The 18,056-nt window shown below is 46.0% G+C and overlaps 1 protein-coding gene across 5 annotated transcripts in view; it reads left to right on the forward strand.

The window, feature by feature from the left end:
- The window catches only part of LARP1B (La ribonucleoprotein domain family member 1B), a 579,846-nt gene that overhangs the window by 181,538 nt on the left and 380,252 nt on the right, over window positions 1-18,056 (forward strand). For all 5 annotated transcript variants that reach the window (XM_029591442.1, XM_029591526.1, XM_029591271.1 and 2 more), the window contains one exon: window positions 15,406-15,549. In XM_029591442.1, coding sequence (XP_029447302.1) covers window positions 15,406-15,549 — 144 coding nt within the window. The remainder of the gene's footprint in view (window positions 1-15,405; window positions 15,550-18,056) is intronic.

Raw genomic sequence — 18,056 nt, forward strand, 5'->3', positions numbered from 1 at the left:
CAGTTCAACAGAGCATTGATAGATTTGGTTTGGCTACCAGGCTTCCTCCCAGCTGAAAGGGCCATAGTGCTGAGGGGATTGATAAAGGTGGTCCTTGCAGTGGGATCAGACTCCATCAGGAACAGTCCCTGTTCCTTCTGGATCACATGGCAGCAGCAGTGTCTTTCTAGTGATTCAGCTACACTTGAGAGGCTTCTTATGGGGACGTTGATGTCTGTGGAACCAGCTGTGATATCCATTGGGCTACCACATCATGGCTATAGCTGGAATGAAGATGGCTCTTCATTGGAGTTAAAACTGTTGATTGTGGATATGGGGGGCTTCCTCTGTGGGTACCATCTCAAGTGGTTCTATCTTCGGAAAACTCCACCTGGAGGTGGGGAGATCATATCTATATGGTTTGAACCCAGGGAACATGGCTGTTAGTAGAGAGCAGTCTTCAGATCAACTTACTCGAGCTATGGGCCATTCAGTATACCCTGAAGTCTTTCTCAGCATCTAGTGGGAAATTGAATCTTGATTCAGGTGGACAATCAAGTAACCATGTTCTTCATAAACAAGCAGAAGAGCACAGGCTCCTTCACCTTCTGTCAAGAGGCTTCACAGATCTGGAAATTGGTTCTCGTACACAAAGTTCATCTACAAGCAATGTATCTTCCAAGAACCCTCAACACTGATGTACTGCTTCAGCTGAGTTTTACTACCCACGAATGGTCTCTGATCAGCGAGTGGCAGACAGTTTGTTAAACCTCTGGGGTCAGTCAGCAGTTGACTTGTTTGCTTCAGAGAGCAACAAGAAAGTCAAAAGTTTTTGCTCCACACTTCCAAACAAGTTCAGCTCCTGACACTTTTCTGTTATGCTGAGATGCAGATCTTATTTATGTATATCCAGTTCCATTAATTGCAAGGACAATCCAGAAAATCCTTTGCGACCATGCAAGAATGATTTTTTTTGTACTGGCATGGCCAAGGCAGGTGTGGTTTCCTTACTTTCTCTAGTCTGAATGTCCTCTAATTTCATTGGGGATGTCTCCATCCCTCATCTCTGCCATCCAAATCGATCCTTCCTAGCACCTATGATATGGATGTTTTTTCTCTGCTTCTCCTAAGGAAGTGGAAGAAGTCTTGATTGTCGTAGGGAAGCCTTCAACCAGAAAGTCTTATTGTTTCAAATGAGAGGTTTGTGGCCTGATAATGGGCTAGCTCTTTGGATCCTTTCACTTGTGGCCTAAAGGATCTGCTTCAGTATTTTTTTTCCTTTTTTCACTGAGGCTTAGTACATTTTTTGTGAAGGTGCATCAAAGCTCCATTGCAGCATACATTTGACAGGTAGAAGGTGCTCCAATTTCCTTGCGTCCTTTGGTATCCAAGCTTATGAAAGGATTGTGACATTCCAAATCTCCTTTAACTAAATCTGTTACCTTTAGGATCTGAATATCTTGACTCAGCTTATGAAGCATTCATTTGAATCTTGAGTCCATTTTTTTAACGTTCCCCTCACATGGAAGGTAATATCTGCATGACGAGTTGGTGAATTGTAAGCCTTGGTAATGTATTCACCAATCAGGTCTTCCACAGCAGAGTAGTCCTGTGTACTCACCCTAAGTTTCTTCGTAGGGTGCTTTCGGCTTTTCACATCACTCAAACCATTGTTCTTCCTACCTTTTTCCCATGTCCTCATGGGCGTGAGGGTAAGAATGTTTTTCACTCATTGCAATCAGAAAGCCTCCCAGTTGTTCATGGCTTTTGATCCAAATAGGCTAGGAGTGGCAGTTGCTAAAAGGACTGTCAAATTGGCTAGCAAAGTGTCATGCATTATGTACTGGCTGGTCTACAAATCACAGCCTATTGAGGCTCATCAGGTGGGAGCCATGGCAACTTTGGTGGCCCACCTAAGGGCCACTTTGATCAAAGTTACATTATCTATAAAGCTGCAACTTGGTCATCTGTGCACACATTCACATCCCTCTACTGTTTGGACAGCATGTCAAGAAACAGTAGTTAGGGCAAACAGTTTTGTGCAACCTGTTCCAGTACCACTCTCTTCTGATGGGGCTTTTGTGCTTAGTGCTATGCTGAGCAACCCTCAGCTTGTGAGACCCCCACATGTCATGGCTAATTTAGCCTTTCTGGTCGATGAAGAAAGCAAGTTTGTTTACCTGTAAAAGGAGTTCTCTGTAAACAGAATGAATTAGCCATGCTTATTTCCCTTCTGTCTCCCTGGAGAGTCGACTACCTCACTGAAGTTCACTAAACTCTGAAATTGACTGAGGGGCTCAAGGTGTAGTGCAGGTTGGGAACCACCGCACATACTCAGTAAGCTTTTACAGAGCTAGAGAGGTGGATCCATTCAACACTGTCAGCTGACATCTTTCACATGTGTCATGGCTAATTAATCCTGCTGTCGGTGGAGAGCTCTGTTTACAAGTAAGTAAACTTGATTTATTGGGGGCTTTAAACTGTAAGAAAAGCTACTTTTAAGGTTCTCTCTTGACTTTTCTACATCCATAATAAAGTCCTAAAGGTGTATTTCAACCTCTTGGTTTCTAAAAAGCATATGTTTTAACTAGTGTAGAAGTAAGCAGCTTCAGTCCTGGCATGTCACGAACAGATCTAGTTTCCAGGATATCCATAATGCATATGTATGAGGTATAATTACATGCACTGCTTCCATTGTCTGCAGATATCTTATACATATTCATATCCTGAAAAGCAGAACTATTTATGGCACTTCAGGGGTAAGCAATTCCACTTCCGGTCTAGTGTATTCTCCTAGGTCAAGCAGAATGGTAGTCCTTACACATGGGGTAACATCATCAGATGGAGCCCAGTATGGAAAACTTCTGTCAAAGTTTCTAGAATTTTGACTGGCACACTGAGCTTGCCCATCATGTCACTATCTGCACAGCCACGTGGGATCTTCCTTCAGTCTCTTTCTTTCTGTAGTGCTGTTGCCTCGCAGTGGTGGAGCTCTGCTCTGTTCTCAGAGTTCTCTTGTTTTTTCTTGTGTTTTCATATGCTGTTGTGCTGGGGTCTTCCCTTTCTGGATACCCCCCCACCTTAGTCAGTAGGGCAGCGTGGTGAGTTTTTACCTTCTTTGCGGTCTTTTCCGGGGGTTTTTTGGCATCTGTGTCCACCCTGCACCGACCGCTCACCAGCTCGAGGCATGGCCTCCTCCAGGTTTCGTCAGTGCCCACAGTGCTTATGGACCATGTCTGACTGATCTAAATGAAGTTTGTATTCTTTGCCTGGGAGCATTGCATGATATCTGGGGTTGCCAGTTTTGCGACCAGATGACCCCTAAAGGTCATCAGGCGTGCTTAGATAAAATGGAGAAACTTTTTGGCCCCAGAAAGTTGGGGCTCTCCATGCCGAGCACGGGGGGAGATTGAGGAAAAACAGTCACTGGTTGCCATCGGTGCAAGGCACAGACATCGGCTCTGTTGCTTCCAAAGCGGCCCCATGGAGATCAGGCTTTGCCCTTGGTCGGGCCCTGGAGTCCGAGGCGCTCCCCACCAAAGCCCATGTCGGTGCCAGGCACCAATCCCCCTCATTTCGAGGGTGATCCGGTGGCACCTGCTCCTCTTCAACCCGCCATACCCAAGGCGACCTTCGAGGAGGAGCTAGATCATAGGGTTCAATTGGCAGTGCTCGGAGTCCCCAGGGGTATCGAACCACAGGCCCCTTCGGTGTCTCCACCGATGCTGGAGCCCACTCCCTCGTCAAAGGTGGTGGTAACTGTTCCCGTGCATGAAATCTTCAAGGACTTGCTCCTACACATTTGGGAACATCCTGTATCCGTGTCTCTGGTAAACAGGAAGGCTGATGCAATCTACCTCGTCCAAAAGTCCCTCGGTTTGAGCAGTGCCAGTTGGTAGTGGAATCCGCTCTCAAAAAGGCTAAATGGTCCTGGACCCATTCTTCTGTATCTCTAGGTCGGGAACATAAGGAATGGGATGCACTGGGTAGGAAAGTGTTCCAAGGGGCAATGTTAATAGACTGTATCGCCTCCTACCAGTTGTATATGGCCCAGCATTCACTGTACCTCCTGAGGAAGGTTCAGGAATTGGTGGAGTGCCTCCCCCAGCAGCAGCAGGATGCGTTCCTGGCACTGGTCCAGGGTTTTGAGTGTGGTAAGCATGAGGTGTGTTCCACGTACAACGTTTTTGAGACATCAGCTTGCATGTCCGCAGCGGGCATTGGAAGCCCGCAGGTTGGCCTGGCTCAGAACTTTGGACCTCTTGCCTGAGGTCCAGGAGAAACTGGCGGACCTCCCCTGTACAGGGGATAACCTTTTTGGGGATAAAGTCTGGGATGCTGTGGCTCAGCTCAAGTATCATCATGAGACCCTCCAGCATCTCTCAGCTAGTACCTTGGATCCCCCACTCCTCTGCCAGATTGGCAAGGCAAGAGGTGTGTAGGTCCTTCTAACATCATAGGAAATATTACTCTACGGTTTTCCACAGATGTTCTCAACAGGTGTCCTCTAGAGGCCGCTCCAAGTAACTGCGAGCACCTAAGCCCCAACCAGTGCCTCAGCCGAGTCCTGCTATGGGGTTTTGACTGGCAGAGAGGGAGCACAAGTCCAGTCTCCATGCCCTCTGTGCCGGACCCTCCAGTAGGAAGCCGTCTGCGGTTTTTTCTAGATCGCTGGCTAGCGATCACGTCAGATTGGTGGGTTCTATCCATCGTTCACCAAGAGTATCGTTTAAACTTCTTGAGTGTGCCCGGGGCTGCTCTCCTGTGCCCCTCTTGTGGTCAGTCTCCCCATCAGGAAATACTGTTGTCCAAGCTCTCTGCCCTCATTTAGGCCAGGGTAGTCAAGCCAGTTCTTCTGCGGCAGCAAGGAATGAGGTTTTACTCCTGCTATTTCCTGATCCCCAAGAGGACTGGGGGACTCTGTCCCAGACCTGAGAGCTCTGAATTGTTTTCTCAAACGAGAGAAATTCAGGATGGTCTCCCTCGGTACTCTGATCCCTGTCTTGCAGGGGTGGTGGGGGGGGGGGGGGGGGAACGACTGGCTTTGCTCCCTCGATCTCAGATGCGTATATGCACATCAAGATCTCCTGTGGTCACTGGAGATATCTCCGTTTCCCGGTGGGCAGCTGGCATTTTCAATACAGGGTGCTGCTGTTTGGCCTTGCCTCTGTGTCTTCACCAGATGCCTAGGAGAACACTTGCGTCTGGGGGTGCTTGACCATTCAGGTGTTGGAGTCTCTCAGGTTTGTCATCAACTACCTGAAGTCCCATCTGACTCCATCACTGCACCTGGGTTTTATCGGCGCCTGCCTGGATGCGGCAATGGGCAAGGCCTGTCTTCTTTGCGATCGAGTGTTCACCCTGGTGACCTTGGCGGGCTTGGGGCACCGGAACCAACGGGTCAATGCTCATCTCATGCTCCGCTTTCTGGGTCACATGGCGGTCAAGGTCCATGTCACACCCTTTACCCGCTGCATATGCTCTGGGTGCAGTGGACCCTGCAGTCCCAGTGGTGGCAAGCCTCCCAGGACCTCAGTGTGTCCCTCCGCCACTCCACATTTCCTTACCCTAGTGGGAGGACCGAGCCAATCTGGAATAAGGGGTTCTTTTTCAATACCCCCTCCTTCCAGGTTGTCCTCGTCACCGATGCATCCACACTGGGCTGGGGTGCCCATGCGGAGGGACTCTGCACCCAGGGCCTGTAGTCGGCTCAGGAAGCTCAGTGCCAAATATACTTCCTGGAGCTCCAAGCGATCCATTACAACCTTTGGGCATTCTGGGACCGCTTGGTGATCAGATTGGTCCTCATCCAGACTGACAATCAGGTAATGATGTGGTACATCAACAAACAAGGAGGCACGGGATCGTACCTCCTGTGCCAGGAAGCGGTTCAGGTTTGGTCCTGGGCCCGCTCTCAGAATTTATTACTTCAAGCTATGTACCTGGCAGAGACTCACAACGTGGTGGCAGACCGTCTCAGTCGGGTGTTTCGGCCCCATGAGTGGTCCCTGGCGAACATGATCTTCTGTCTTTTGAGGAACCCCAGATCTGGGTCTGTTTGTCTCCCCCTGTAACAACAAGGCTCCCTCTCCAGGGAGGATGGCAAACCAGCCTCGGATGCCTTTGCCTGCCATTGGGACAAGGAGCTTCTGTACGCGTATCCTCCACTTCCGCTGGTGATGAAGGACGCTCCTGCAGCTCCAGCAGGACGGAGGAAACATGATCCTCATAGCCCCCTGTTAGCCACTGCAGGCTTGGCTCCCAGTCCTGCAGGACCTCGCAGTGCAGAACCCGATCACTCGGGGGAACTCTCATACCTTAGTCACACAGGATTAGGGCAGGCTGTGCCATCCGAACCTCAGGGCATTGTCTCTGATAGCCTGGATTTTGAAAGCTTAGTATTGCAGCCTCTGGCATTGTCTGACGATATCTCTTGAGTTCTGGTTGCCTCCAGGAAGCCTTCCACTAGAAAGTCATACAGCCTGAAGTGGAGGAGGTTTGCTGTCTGGTGTGAGCAGCATGGGTTGGACCAGTTCACACCTGTCAGAAGCTGGTTTAAAAACCAACTTGAACAGAGTGCATCTCGATGCCATTGGGGCATATCATCACAGGTGAGTGGTGCGCCTGTCTCAGTGCAATCCTTGGTTGGGTGGTTCATGCATGGTCTGCTTCAGTTGAAGCCCCTCTTCATCCTCCGCCTGTATCCTGGGACTTTAATGTGGTCTTGGCTCGCCTCATGAAGGGCTCCTTTAAACCTATGCACATGCGACCTGAAATATCTGACCTGGAAGGTCATATTCTTGGTTGCGGTTACCTCAGCACATGGGGTCAGCAAACTTCAAGCATTGGTGACGTACCCACCTTATACGAAGTCCTTCCATGATAGGGTGGTTCTCCCTACTCTCCCTAAGTTCCTGCCTAAGGTGGTATCGGACTTTCATCTGAATCAGTCTGTTGTCCTACCTACCTTCTTCCAGAGACCTCATTTGCACCCAGGTGAACAGGCCTTGCATACTTTGGATTGTAAGAGGGCCTTGGCATTCTACCTGGAGAGGATGGCAGGCCATAGACAGTCCATGCATCTCTTCATCTTGTTTGATAAGAACCAAATGGGAGTTGCTGTGGCCAAGCACACCCTGTCTACCTGGCTAGCAGACTGCATCTCATTCTGCTATGTGCAAGCAGGATTGCAGCTTGAGGGACATGTTAAGGCTCATTCCATCCAGGCCATGGCAACTTCAGTGGTTAACTTGCGAGCTGTCCCCATGACTGAGATCCTCAGGGCTGCATCATGGAGTTCTCTCCATACGTTCGTAGCTCACTATTGCTTGGATAGAGACAGCCGCCAGGATAGTAGCTTTGGTCAATCTGTCCTCCATAACTGTTTTCAATGCTAAACCCAACTCTTCTGCCTAGGGCCCTGTTTTTCACGTTCAGGCTGTCTTCCTCCATTACCAACAACACCTAGGTTGTTGTGCCTGTTGGTACCTGTTTGGTGTCTGTTGGTCCGCTGTGTTTGGAACAGCCTGCAGCTAGGTATTCACCCATGTGTGAGGACTACCATCCTGCTTGTCCTTGGAGAAAGAGTTGCTTACCTATAACAGGTGTTCTCCTAGGACAGCAGGATGTTAGTCCTCACGAAACTCACTACGCTGCAGAGTTGGGTTTCATTTTATTTAATTTTTGTAATTTTCTGTAACAAGACTGAAGAGGGACCCTGCATGGATAGTGGCCTGCTGGGCATGCTCAGTGTGCCAAAGTTCTAGAAACTTTGACAGAAGTTTTCCGTGCTGGGCTCTATCTGATGATGTCACCCCATGAATGAGGTCTAACATCCTGCTGTCCTAAGAGAATATCTGTTACAGGTAAGCAAGGCATTTTATTTACCAGTCAGGTGTCCAAGTTGGCTTTTGTTTTGATCTTGGCATATTATATAGCAAAGGGGATAGTTGCCAATTCATTTTCTGGATTAGCTGGGGTAGGCCAACCTCCTTTTTCTGTGCAGCATCACCATGCACAGAGCAGAACTTTTGGAATATTTTATTAAAGACTCTAGGAGAGCATCCCTTATCCCAGGACAAGCAGGATGTAGTCCTCACATATGGGTGACGTCACTGACGGAGCCCTAAGGCGGGAAAGCTTTCTGTCAAAGTTTCTAGAAACTTTTGACTGGCCCTGTGAGGCCACTGAGCATGCCCAGCATGCTATGATGTTCTCTGCCACAGGTGTCTCTCTTCAGTCTTCGTCTTTCCGCACTGCAGTTCGCATCGCGGTGTAGGAGCCATTGAGAGCTTCTCAATACTTTTGTGACTTAACAGTCATACCTCTCAGATATTCTCTGTCACAATCTCTCAAGGAGTTTTTCTTCACCGGCTGGTGAGTACCTTGGTCTCATTTTCTTGTCATTTGGAGAAAATAATTTTCTCACAAAATTCCGTTTTTCCCTCGACAGCCGTCAATCGCAACATGGCTACCGGTTTTAAAAAATGTCCGGTATGCGCCCGTAAGATGTCGTTAACCGATCCGCATCTCGAGTGCGTTATCTGTCTCTGTGAAAAACACGACGTACAAAATTGCCCGCAATGTGCCGAGATGACGCCGAAAACAAGAAAATCTCGACTAGAAAAGATGGAACACTTATTCCACCTTCAATTAATACCATCGCCTTCGACGTCATCAAAATCCTCTCCGGCCGGAGCGACAAAGCGCTTATTGCTTAAAAAGTCCACCCCGAGACCGTCAGGGGATCATTCGTCCACATCGACGAAATCCATTGACCCGCAAAAGTCGAAACATAGACATCGACATCGAAGGTCATCGACGACTGAATCAGCGTCCCAGGATCCGTCGACGGCAAAGCGGCCACGCTCGGAGGAAACCTCGGGGTCTGGGCCTCATCCTCCGATCTTGACACCTGATCCCCTGCAGGGCCCTGCAGCGGATCCAATGCCTCAGCCTTCGCCACCGCTTACAACTGCTCTGGTACCAACAGTTGTAACGCCGGAATTGTCTGATATCATCAGACAAGCGATATCACAGGCTTTGAGGGAACAGCTAATTCCGACGGGCTCGTCGATGCCGATGCTTCCAGCATCGATGCCGGCAACTTTGCTGATGCCGGTGGGACCACCGATGCCGGTGTCCACAGTGACGCTGAGAACAATAGAAGAGTCGACGTCGACACCAAGGATAATCACCACATCGACGTCGATCTATGCGCAACTACCATCGACTACTACCGTATCGATGCCCATGTTACCGCCTCCATCGGGAAAACGGCCGCTCTCGACGTCGACGTCGAGGCCAACTTCAGTGCCATCGAGGCCGACACCGATGGATGATGATGATGATGTTCACGACCTATCATCTTTTCAACGTCTGCTTCAGAGATATCAAGATGTCATCGACACCTTGCCCAAAAAACCTGGGGAGCACGTTTTTCCACCCACACCTGTTGATAACCCATTACCAGGTCCATCAGGTCTACATTTTCCACCAAGATCCACTCACAGACAGGAAGAAGAGGAATCCTGGGATAGCCAAGATACAGAATCCTCTTCAGAGGACTTCATGTCGGATCCCTCACCTCCAGAGCCCAGAAAGAAGTCCCCACCTGAAGACCTGTCTTTCTCTAATTTCACTTAAAGGTTATCAAAGTGAGGATATGAACCGATTTTGTTCCAAACTGTATCGGAGATCAAATATAACACAACAAGAGAGCAAATACAAATTTGTGAATAATCCCCAAAAATTCAGACGCTGTGACTGGTAATGAATATTATCTTATATTATCATGACCTTCATAATAGGCTTCATCGTGTGAGCTTTCGCATATATAAACTCAGCCTTATATATAACCATAGGTCATTACAGTCCTGATTTCAACTGTGATGTTAACTTGCATTTTTTAAAGAATTTTTTCTGCACATAAAATTAAATTTCTTGAAGAGTAAAAACTATATTGTGCTGAAATGCTGCACTTATCTTAAACGACACGGGACCTTGTTTCAGACTGCTACTGAATTTCCTCAGTCCTTTTTCAAGGGTGGTTATTTAATTATTTTCGTGGTTATTTCAAAATGATCAAGCAAATGGCGACCCAGCGTTTTTTGAGTTCTTTCTCTAATTTCAATCAGGATATGGCAGACACCATTCCTTTCAAGTTGGAAGCGGAACAGGACTCAAGACAACATACTTTAGAAGTCCTGCAATTTGTGGATCCCCCAAAACAAGTTTTGGCCATCCCTATACACGAGGTGCTCTTAGACCTACAACACCGTATCTGGGAGCACCCATCCACAGTGTCAGCTGTAAACAAGAGAGTGGATTCGTCTTATTTAGTACAATCATCTCCAGGATACCAAAAGGCACAGCTGCCACATCAATCTGTGGTAGTTGAATCTGCCCAGAAAAAATCAAAAAGAATCCGTCCTCATTCTTCTACCCCACCGGGCAAAGATCATCGTTTCTTTGATTCTATGGGAAGAAAAATGTATCAATCTTCTATGCTGAACTCCAGAATCTCTGCATACCAGCTGTACATGACACAGTATCAGAGAAATTTATGGAAACAGATGGAGGATTTTACAAAATCTCTACCTAAACAGCTTCAAGAACCTGCACAAACCATTATACTTAAGGGCCTGGAAGCAGGTAAACATGAAGTGAGGGCGGCCTACAACGGTTTCAATACTGCCTCCAGGACTGCAGCTGTAGGTATTGCTGCACGCAGATATGCATGGCTCAAGGCCTCTGACCTCAGGCCTGAGGTCCAAGAAAAACTTGTTGATCTTCCATGCAAGGGAGATAACCTTTTTGGAGAAAAAGTTCAAGAGGCAGTCCAACAACTGAAGGATCACACAGAGACTTTGCGTCAATTGTCTCAAATACCTCAGGATCCTTCCACACAGCCTCCTCGTCGACTTCCTCGCAGAGAAACAAGGAGGCCCTACTATAGGCCACGTAGATACTACTCCCAAACATCTAGGGGTAGATCCACTAGGCCTCAGCAACAACGTACCCAAACTAGACAACCCAGGGCACCTCGTACTCAACCCCCACCTCAGACAGGCCCTGCCTCTGGGTTTTGAGATACCGCTCAGGGAACAAGCCACTCCTTTCAATCCTTACACACAACTTCCAGTAGGAGGAAGAGTAACCCACTTTTACACTCACTGGAAAACAATAACAACAGACCAATGGGTGCTCTCTATAATTGCTCAAGGATACAAGTTAAATTTCCTGTCAATTCCACCAGAATTTCCACCGAGAGCTATCCCACAACAGGAGTCTCAACTAATTCTTCTACAAACAGAATTATCCACCCTTCTGAAAATCAGGGTAATACAGTTAGTGCCCCATTCTCAGAAGGGCAGAGGATTCTACTCCTGTTACTTCCTCATTCCAAAGAAAACAGGAGGCCTAAGGCCCATCCTAGACCTAAGAAATCTCAACAAATTTCTAAAGAAAGAAAAATTGAGGATGGTTTCCCTAGGCACCATGCTTCCTCTTCTTCAACAAGGAGATTGGCTTTGTTCTCTGGATCTTCAGGATGCTTATACTCACATCCCAATATACCCTCCTCATCGCAAGTACCTGCGCTTCATAGTGGGTCATCAACATTTCCAATACAGAGTACTCCCTTTCGGACTCGCCTCTGCACCCAGAGTGTTCAAAAATGTCTAGCAGTCATAGCAGCACATCTAAGCAAACAAGGGGCTCATGTCTTCCCATACCTAGACGACTGGCTCATCAGAAGTCAGTCTCTACAAGGAGCTCTCGATTCCATCAATCAAACAATTGCAACACTACATTCAGTGGGTTTCCTGATCAATTATCAAAAATCCCACCTCACACCATTACAACTGCTTCAGTTCATAGGAGCAGATTTGAACACCAACCTTGCAAGAGCTTTTCTACCAGAAGATCGTTCAGAAACAATCTCACTGCTAGCAACGTGGCTCAGCTCACAAACACAAGTAACAGCTCACCAGGTTCTAACTTTACTAGGCCACATGGCCTCTACAGTTCACGTTACACCCATGGCACGTTTAGCCATGAGAATAACACAATGGACTTTAAGATCACAATGGATCCAAGCCATTCAACCACTGCATGCTCAAATTCAGGTAACCCACCAACTACGTTCTTCTCTACTATGGTGGATGAACAAGGACAATTTGCGCAAGGGCCTATCCTTTCAACAACCAGTTCCACAAGTAACTGTAACTACAGATGCATCCACCTTGGGTTGGGGAGCTCACATAGACAATCTCCAAACACAAGGAACTTGGACAAAGCTCGAAGCCACATTTCAAATCAATTTCCTGGAACTTCGAGGTATACGTTATGCTCTGCATGCCTTCAAGGACTGCCTTACACACAAGACTGTTCTGATCCAAACGGACAACACAGTAGCCATGTGGTACATCAACAAACAAGGATGGACAGGCTCGTACCTCCTTTGTCAAGAGGCAGCTCAGATATGGAGTTGGGCCCTGAGCAACTCCATGTTTCTCAAGGCCACTTATCTGGCGGGCATTCACAATGTAATGGCGGACAGACTCAGTCGTCAATTCCAACCACACGAATGGTCCCTGGATCCCTCAGTAGTGACCAGGATATTTCAACTTTGGGGACATCCAGCAGTAGACCTCTTTCCATCACATCTGAATTACAAAGTAGACAACTACTGTTCCATATACAAATTGAACAGCAAGCCGGCCAAGGACTCATTTGCTCACCCTTGGAACTCAGGCCTACTCTACGTGTATCCTCCAATACCGCTCATAACCAAAACGCTAGTGAAGCTACAACAGGACAAGGGGACCATGATACTCATAGCTCCATATTGGCCTCGACAAGTATGGTTTCCCACACTCCTCGACCTCTCAGTCAGGGATCCCATTCGTCTAGGAGTAGCTCCCACTCTCATAACTCAAGATCAGGGTCGGTTGCACCATCCCAACCTCCAATCCCTAGCCCTGACAGCATGGATGTTGAAAGCTTGATCTTACAACCACTCAATCTTTCCTCCAATATATCTCAAGTGCTTATAGCTTCACGCAAACCTTCCACACGGAAGAACTATGCTTCCAAATGGAAGAGGTTCACTTTGTGGTGCACGCAAAACAACATAAATCCTTTCACTTGCCCTACAAATTCATAACTAGACTAATTATACCATCTTTCAGAATCTGGTCTCCAGACGTCATCTGTAAGAGTACATTTAAGTGCAATCTCTGCTTACCATAACCAGGTAGCAGATGCACCTATTTCCACACAACCTCTCGTCAGCAGGTTTATGAGAGGTTTAACTCACCTCAAACCACCAATTAGACACCCAGCCACACCATGGGATCTCAATTTGGTTTTATCAAGGCTTATGCGTTCTCCCTTTGGACCCATACATTCCACTGACCTAAAATTTCTTACATGGAAGACTATTTTCCTCGTAGCCATTACATCAGTTAGAAGGGTTAGTGAGTTGGAAGCACTTGTCACATATGAACCTTTTACTAAGTTCTTACATGACAGAGTGGTTCTACGTACACATCCAAAATTCCTTCCCAAAATAGTCACGGAATTCCACTTGAACCAATCCATAGTTTTACCCACATTCTTTCCAAGGCCTCACTCTCATCAAGGAGAAAGAGCCTTGCATACCTTGGACTGTAAGCGTGCTTTATCCTTTTATCTCAACCGCACTGCAGCCCACAGGAAATCCAATCAGCTTTTTGTTTCCTATGACCCAAACAAACCAGGTAAACCAGTGGGAAAACATACTCTATCCAACTGGCTAGCAGATTGCATACACTTTTGTTATGAACAAGCAGGCCTTCCTCTCCAAGGGCGAGTAAAAGCACATTCAGTAAGAGCAATGTCAGCTTCAGTAGCACACTTTTGTTCAGTACCAATCCTTGACATATGCAAAGCAGCAACATGGGGTTCTCTTCACACCTTTGCAGCTCATTACTGTTTGGACAAAGAAGGAAGACAAGATTCAGCCTATGGACAATCTGTCTTAAAGAACTTGTTTCCAGTTTAATCCCAACTCCTTCTACAACCAAACTGCTGTGATCTTCGGCTGACTCATTCAGCAACAATACTTCAATGTTGCCTCAATACAACATGACTCAGCCTCTAGCTCGCTATTCACCCATATGTGAGGACTAGCATCCTGCTTGTCCTGGGATAAAGCAAAATTGCTTACCTTGTAATAGGTGTTATCCCAGGACAACAGGATGTAGTCCTCACAGAACCCACCCGCCACCCCGCGGAGTTGGGCCTCATACCTTTATTACTTTATTTTTGCTAACGCTTTTGCTACATACGAGACTGAAGAGAGACACCTGTGGCAGAGAATATCATAGCATGCTGGGCATGCTCAGTGGCCTCACAGGGCCAGTCAAAAGTTTCTAGAAACTTTGATAGAAAGCTTTCCCGCCTTAGGGCTCCGTCAGAGACGTCACCCATATGTGAGGACTACATCCTGCTGTCCTGGTATAACACCTATTACAAGGTAAGCAATTTTGCTTTTTCAGCACTTTTTAAAAGTGATTGCTTATAAGATGCCTACAGATAGCTTTTTACTGTACCTGAATGGTAATAGTAATGAGCTTACAATGAAAAGGCGTGAGTTGAATGCACAATAAATAAAATAAATGAAGTCTGTTGGTTCTTTCTAATAAGATGTTTGTGTTGGTACCATTACTATGAGTGTTGCCATTTGCTTTTGACCCAGTAGAATTGCCAGTGTCTTAGTTCTCATTGTCTTCTTACCAAACAAATAGTGACTTTTGTTTTGTTTTGTTTTTTTTTTCCTTTGGATTTTCAACCTTTAATTATGCATGCATCAAGGCAGATTATATCCAAACTAAGCATTTCACACAGTATAATACACCTAGGGCCTGATTTTAAAAAGTTTACTCATGTAAATATACTTTACCCGGGTAAGTGGGCTTTTTAAAACTGCTACAATACATGCCATTATATATGTTGTTGAATTGTCCATAGGATATTCACATATATTACATTTACATGTGTAACTCCTTTTAAAATGACTTCCTAATTGCATTTTCACAATTTCTAAGTTCCAGTTCATTTAAGCAGAAGTTAATCACAGGTCTAAAAACATTATTAAAAAAAAATCTACCACAACTTGTTCCTTGTAAACCGGTACGATGTGCAAACGGTTATCGGTATATAAAAAAATGTTAAATAAATAAAATTTATGTTCGAATAAAGGCATGAATTAGTAAGAGTTAGCAGCCCCAGCACATCTTGGCTTCTAGTATTGTGGTGTATCACAAATCAGTGTACTTTAGCAGCTGTCCTAAGTGTTTTCTAGCTTAGCGTTTACAACACATATGCATTTCCAGTTTTTCAAAAATTTTAATCTAAACCTTTTTATTGCAATATTACAAGTCTTCAAGCAAAAGTGGGTGCCACTTCACTTAGAAGATGTAAGACCAGATAGCCAGGAGAGACCTAACTCCCGCAGTAGCTTGCGAGCACAGTCGGAAGCCAACAGGTCCACACAGAATAACAGGCGGAATGATTATGCACGAGGTAAGAAAAATATATTATACTTGCGATGCTTTGTGCTTTATAAAATCTGTTTACTTATGCAGCTGCCAAGACTGCTTTGAATTTCTGAACTAATGGTAAGTAACTGATGTGGATGTCCCGAGGAGCATCCAGCATAGATAGATCTCTGCTATGCTCCCAAGCATAGCACCAGATGTCAACCATTTACTTTGTGAGGAGCTTTTACCATTTGCTCTGCTTTACTCATTTATTTTAATTTGTATTAGGTTTCTCTCTTGCTTTCCTAAGTTCTTTGAGAAATCCAGGTATCCAGTTACATTTCTCTACTAGAAGTTTGCAGTCTGAGGATCTCTTTGGGTTCTGATAAAGTTGTTGGCTGCAAGCCTTTTCTGACTGCTAGTTCAAATGAAGTTGTCACTCCCCGGCAACCTGTCATGCAGTATTTGTGTTTCCTTTGAAAACTGCCTTTCCTAAGTCAGTCCTGAGACAAAACATCTTAAAAGCAAGAGGCCTATAAAATTTCAAAGACCTCTTACAGAATTTCTCTTCTGATATGCAGATAAGCGTACATGCATACTGCTTGTTCATACATAGCTACACAGATTGAGTGGTAGCATTCCTGACGTCAGAGTTGTAGAAAGTTTTAGACTTGCATACATAAGAACTACAATTCTGTGTCATATCAAGGGTCCCTCAAATCCTGTATTCTTTTTCCAACAGTGGCTGATCCTGAGGGATCCCAAATAGTAAATGGTTATATTTGGTTGGTTATGGTTCTATTTGTATGCTGCCGAAATCCTAGGTGGCTTACAACATACACAATAAAACATTAAAAATGCATGAAACACAGATATAAAAATGTTAAAACATGACACAAAAAAGGAATAAAATGGCATTCAGACTAGATTCCATATTGCTTACACACAGGGATAATAAGTAGTGGTTTTCCCCAAGTCTATCTGTTAATAACAATTTATGACCAGAATTGCACACACTATTTAAGTATATACGCACGCACCATGGAGCAATACAAAGATATTGTGACATTGGGTTTTTTTTCTCCATTCCTTTCATAATAATTCCTAGCATTCTGTTTGCTTTTTTTTTTGACCACCTCCACACACTGAGCTATTGTCCACATGATGCCTAGATCCCTTTTCTGGGTGGTGACTCCTAATACTTATCCTAACATTGTATAACTACAGTTTTGCATTATTCTTCTTATATGCATCATTTTGCAGTTGTCCATATTAAATTTAATCTACGATTTGGATGCTCAGTCTCAAAAATATGTGCATAAATTTACCCCAAAACTTTTTATATACATAATAGATGTAATTGTGGGGGTAAATTTGGTGAGATAATTTTCAAAGTGGCCTTTTGCGCACAAATCAGCTTTGAAAATTGTTATGCACATATTTGCTTCCTAAATTAGCCATGCCGTGTTAAACTTACCCCTAAGGAAGGTTTTTCCATTGCTTTTCGGCAAGAGTGCAAAGCCAGGGGTTCTGAGCACCATTCTACCACCTAATCAAAACTGGGGGTTGAACGTTTGACTGGGTTGAGATTTATAGTTAGTATTCTGGCTCAGTTTTCTCATAGCGGGTAGTTTCTGTGAAGTCAGAGATTTTTAATAGACCATTTCCTAGCGTGTAGCTAGATGGACTCAGGACCAATGAGTATGGTGCTCGCCTGATAGCAGATGGGAGATGGAGTCAGATTTCAAAGCTGACATCACCCTACATATACCCGTGCAGCAAGTTCTTCAGTATTTCTCAGTCTCCATAGCAGATGCGGACACTGTCCAAAAGAGAATAGTGTAACATTTACAACAAGAAAGAAAAAAAGGAAAATTACCTGCAAGAAGAGAGCCCCGCTTCTCCTGCGGTGAAACCTAAGGGTTCCTCCCACAGTTGAGACTTTCCTGAGGTGATTCTCGATATCCCTCAGAGGTGAGCCTTGTAGATTTAGCCCCCAGGGTGGCTGAAAGGCAGAGGGTGAAGATTCGAGCGCGGCGGTGAAGGTATTTCCCTCTATGCCCGCAGCTGGAGACCGCCAGGCATGCGACCGGTAAGGTACAAACCTTTACTTTTAAGTCTCCGGTCCCCAAGGCTCGAATAGCTGTATCAATCTTCCTCCCGACGAGGTTTAAAATCGGGTTGAGCAGCCCTCATTTGGCTAGGCCCTGATTCGGTGCGAGGGTCCACACATGTGGAGACCCTCCGAGGGGGTCGTCTGCGCCATTTTCCTCCCTCGATTGGCGGTACGTTCGGGACAGGCCGGAGGGCCGAGGTGCCTAACTTGTGCGCACCCGTAAAGGTACACACTGAGCTGCGTACAAAACTGAGCCGTGCACACAACTGTGCTGCACGCACATCGGAGTCGGACACACAAACTCCGTAGCCCGTGCGCATAACTTCTGCGCACCCGGCGCGCAAAACTAAGCGCATCCACGCGGACACCTCCACGCACAGACGAGGTTGAAGCTCTACATGCGCACAAACAATGGCACCGTCATCCAAAAAGGC

This window comes from Rhinatrema bivittatum, chromosome 1 (assembly GCF_901001135.1).
Source record: "Rhinatrema bivittatum chromosome 1, aRhiBiv1.1, whole genome shotgun sequence".
NCBI lineage: Eukaryota > Metazoa > Chordata > Amphibia > Gymnophiona > Rhinatrematidae > Rhinatrema > Rhinatrema bivittatum.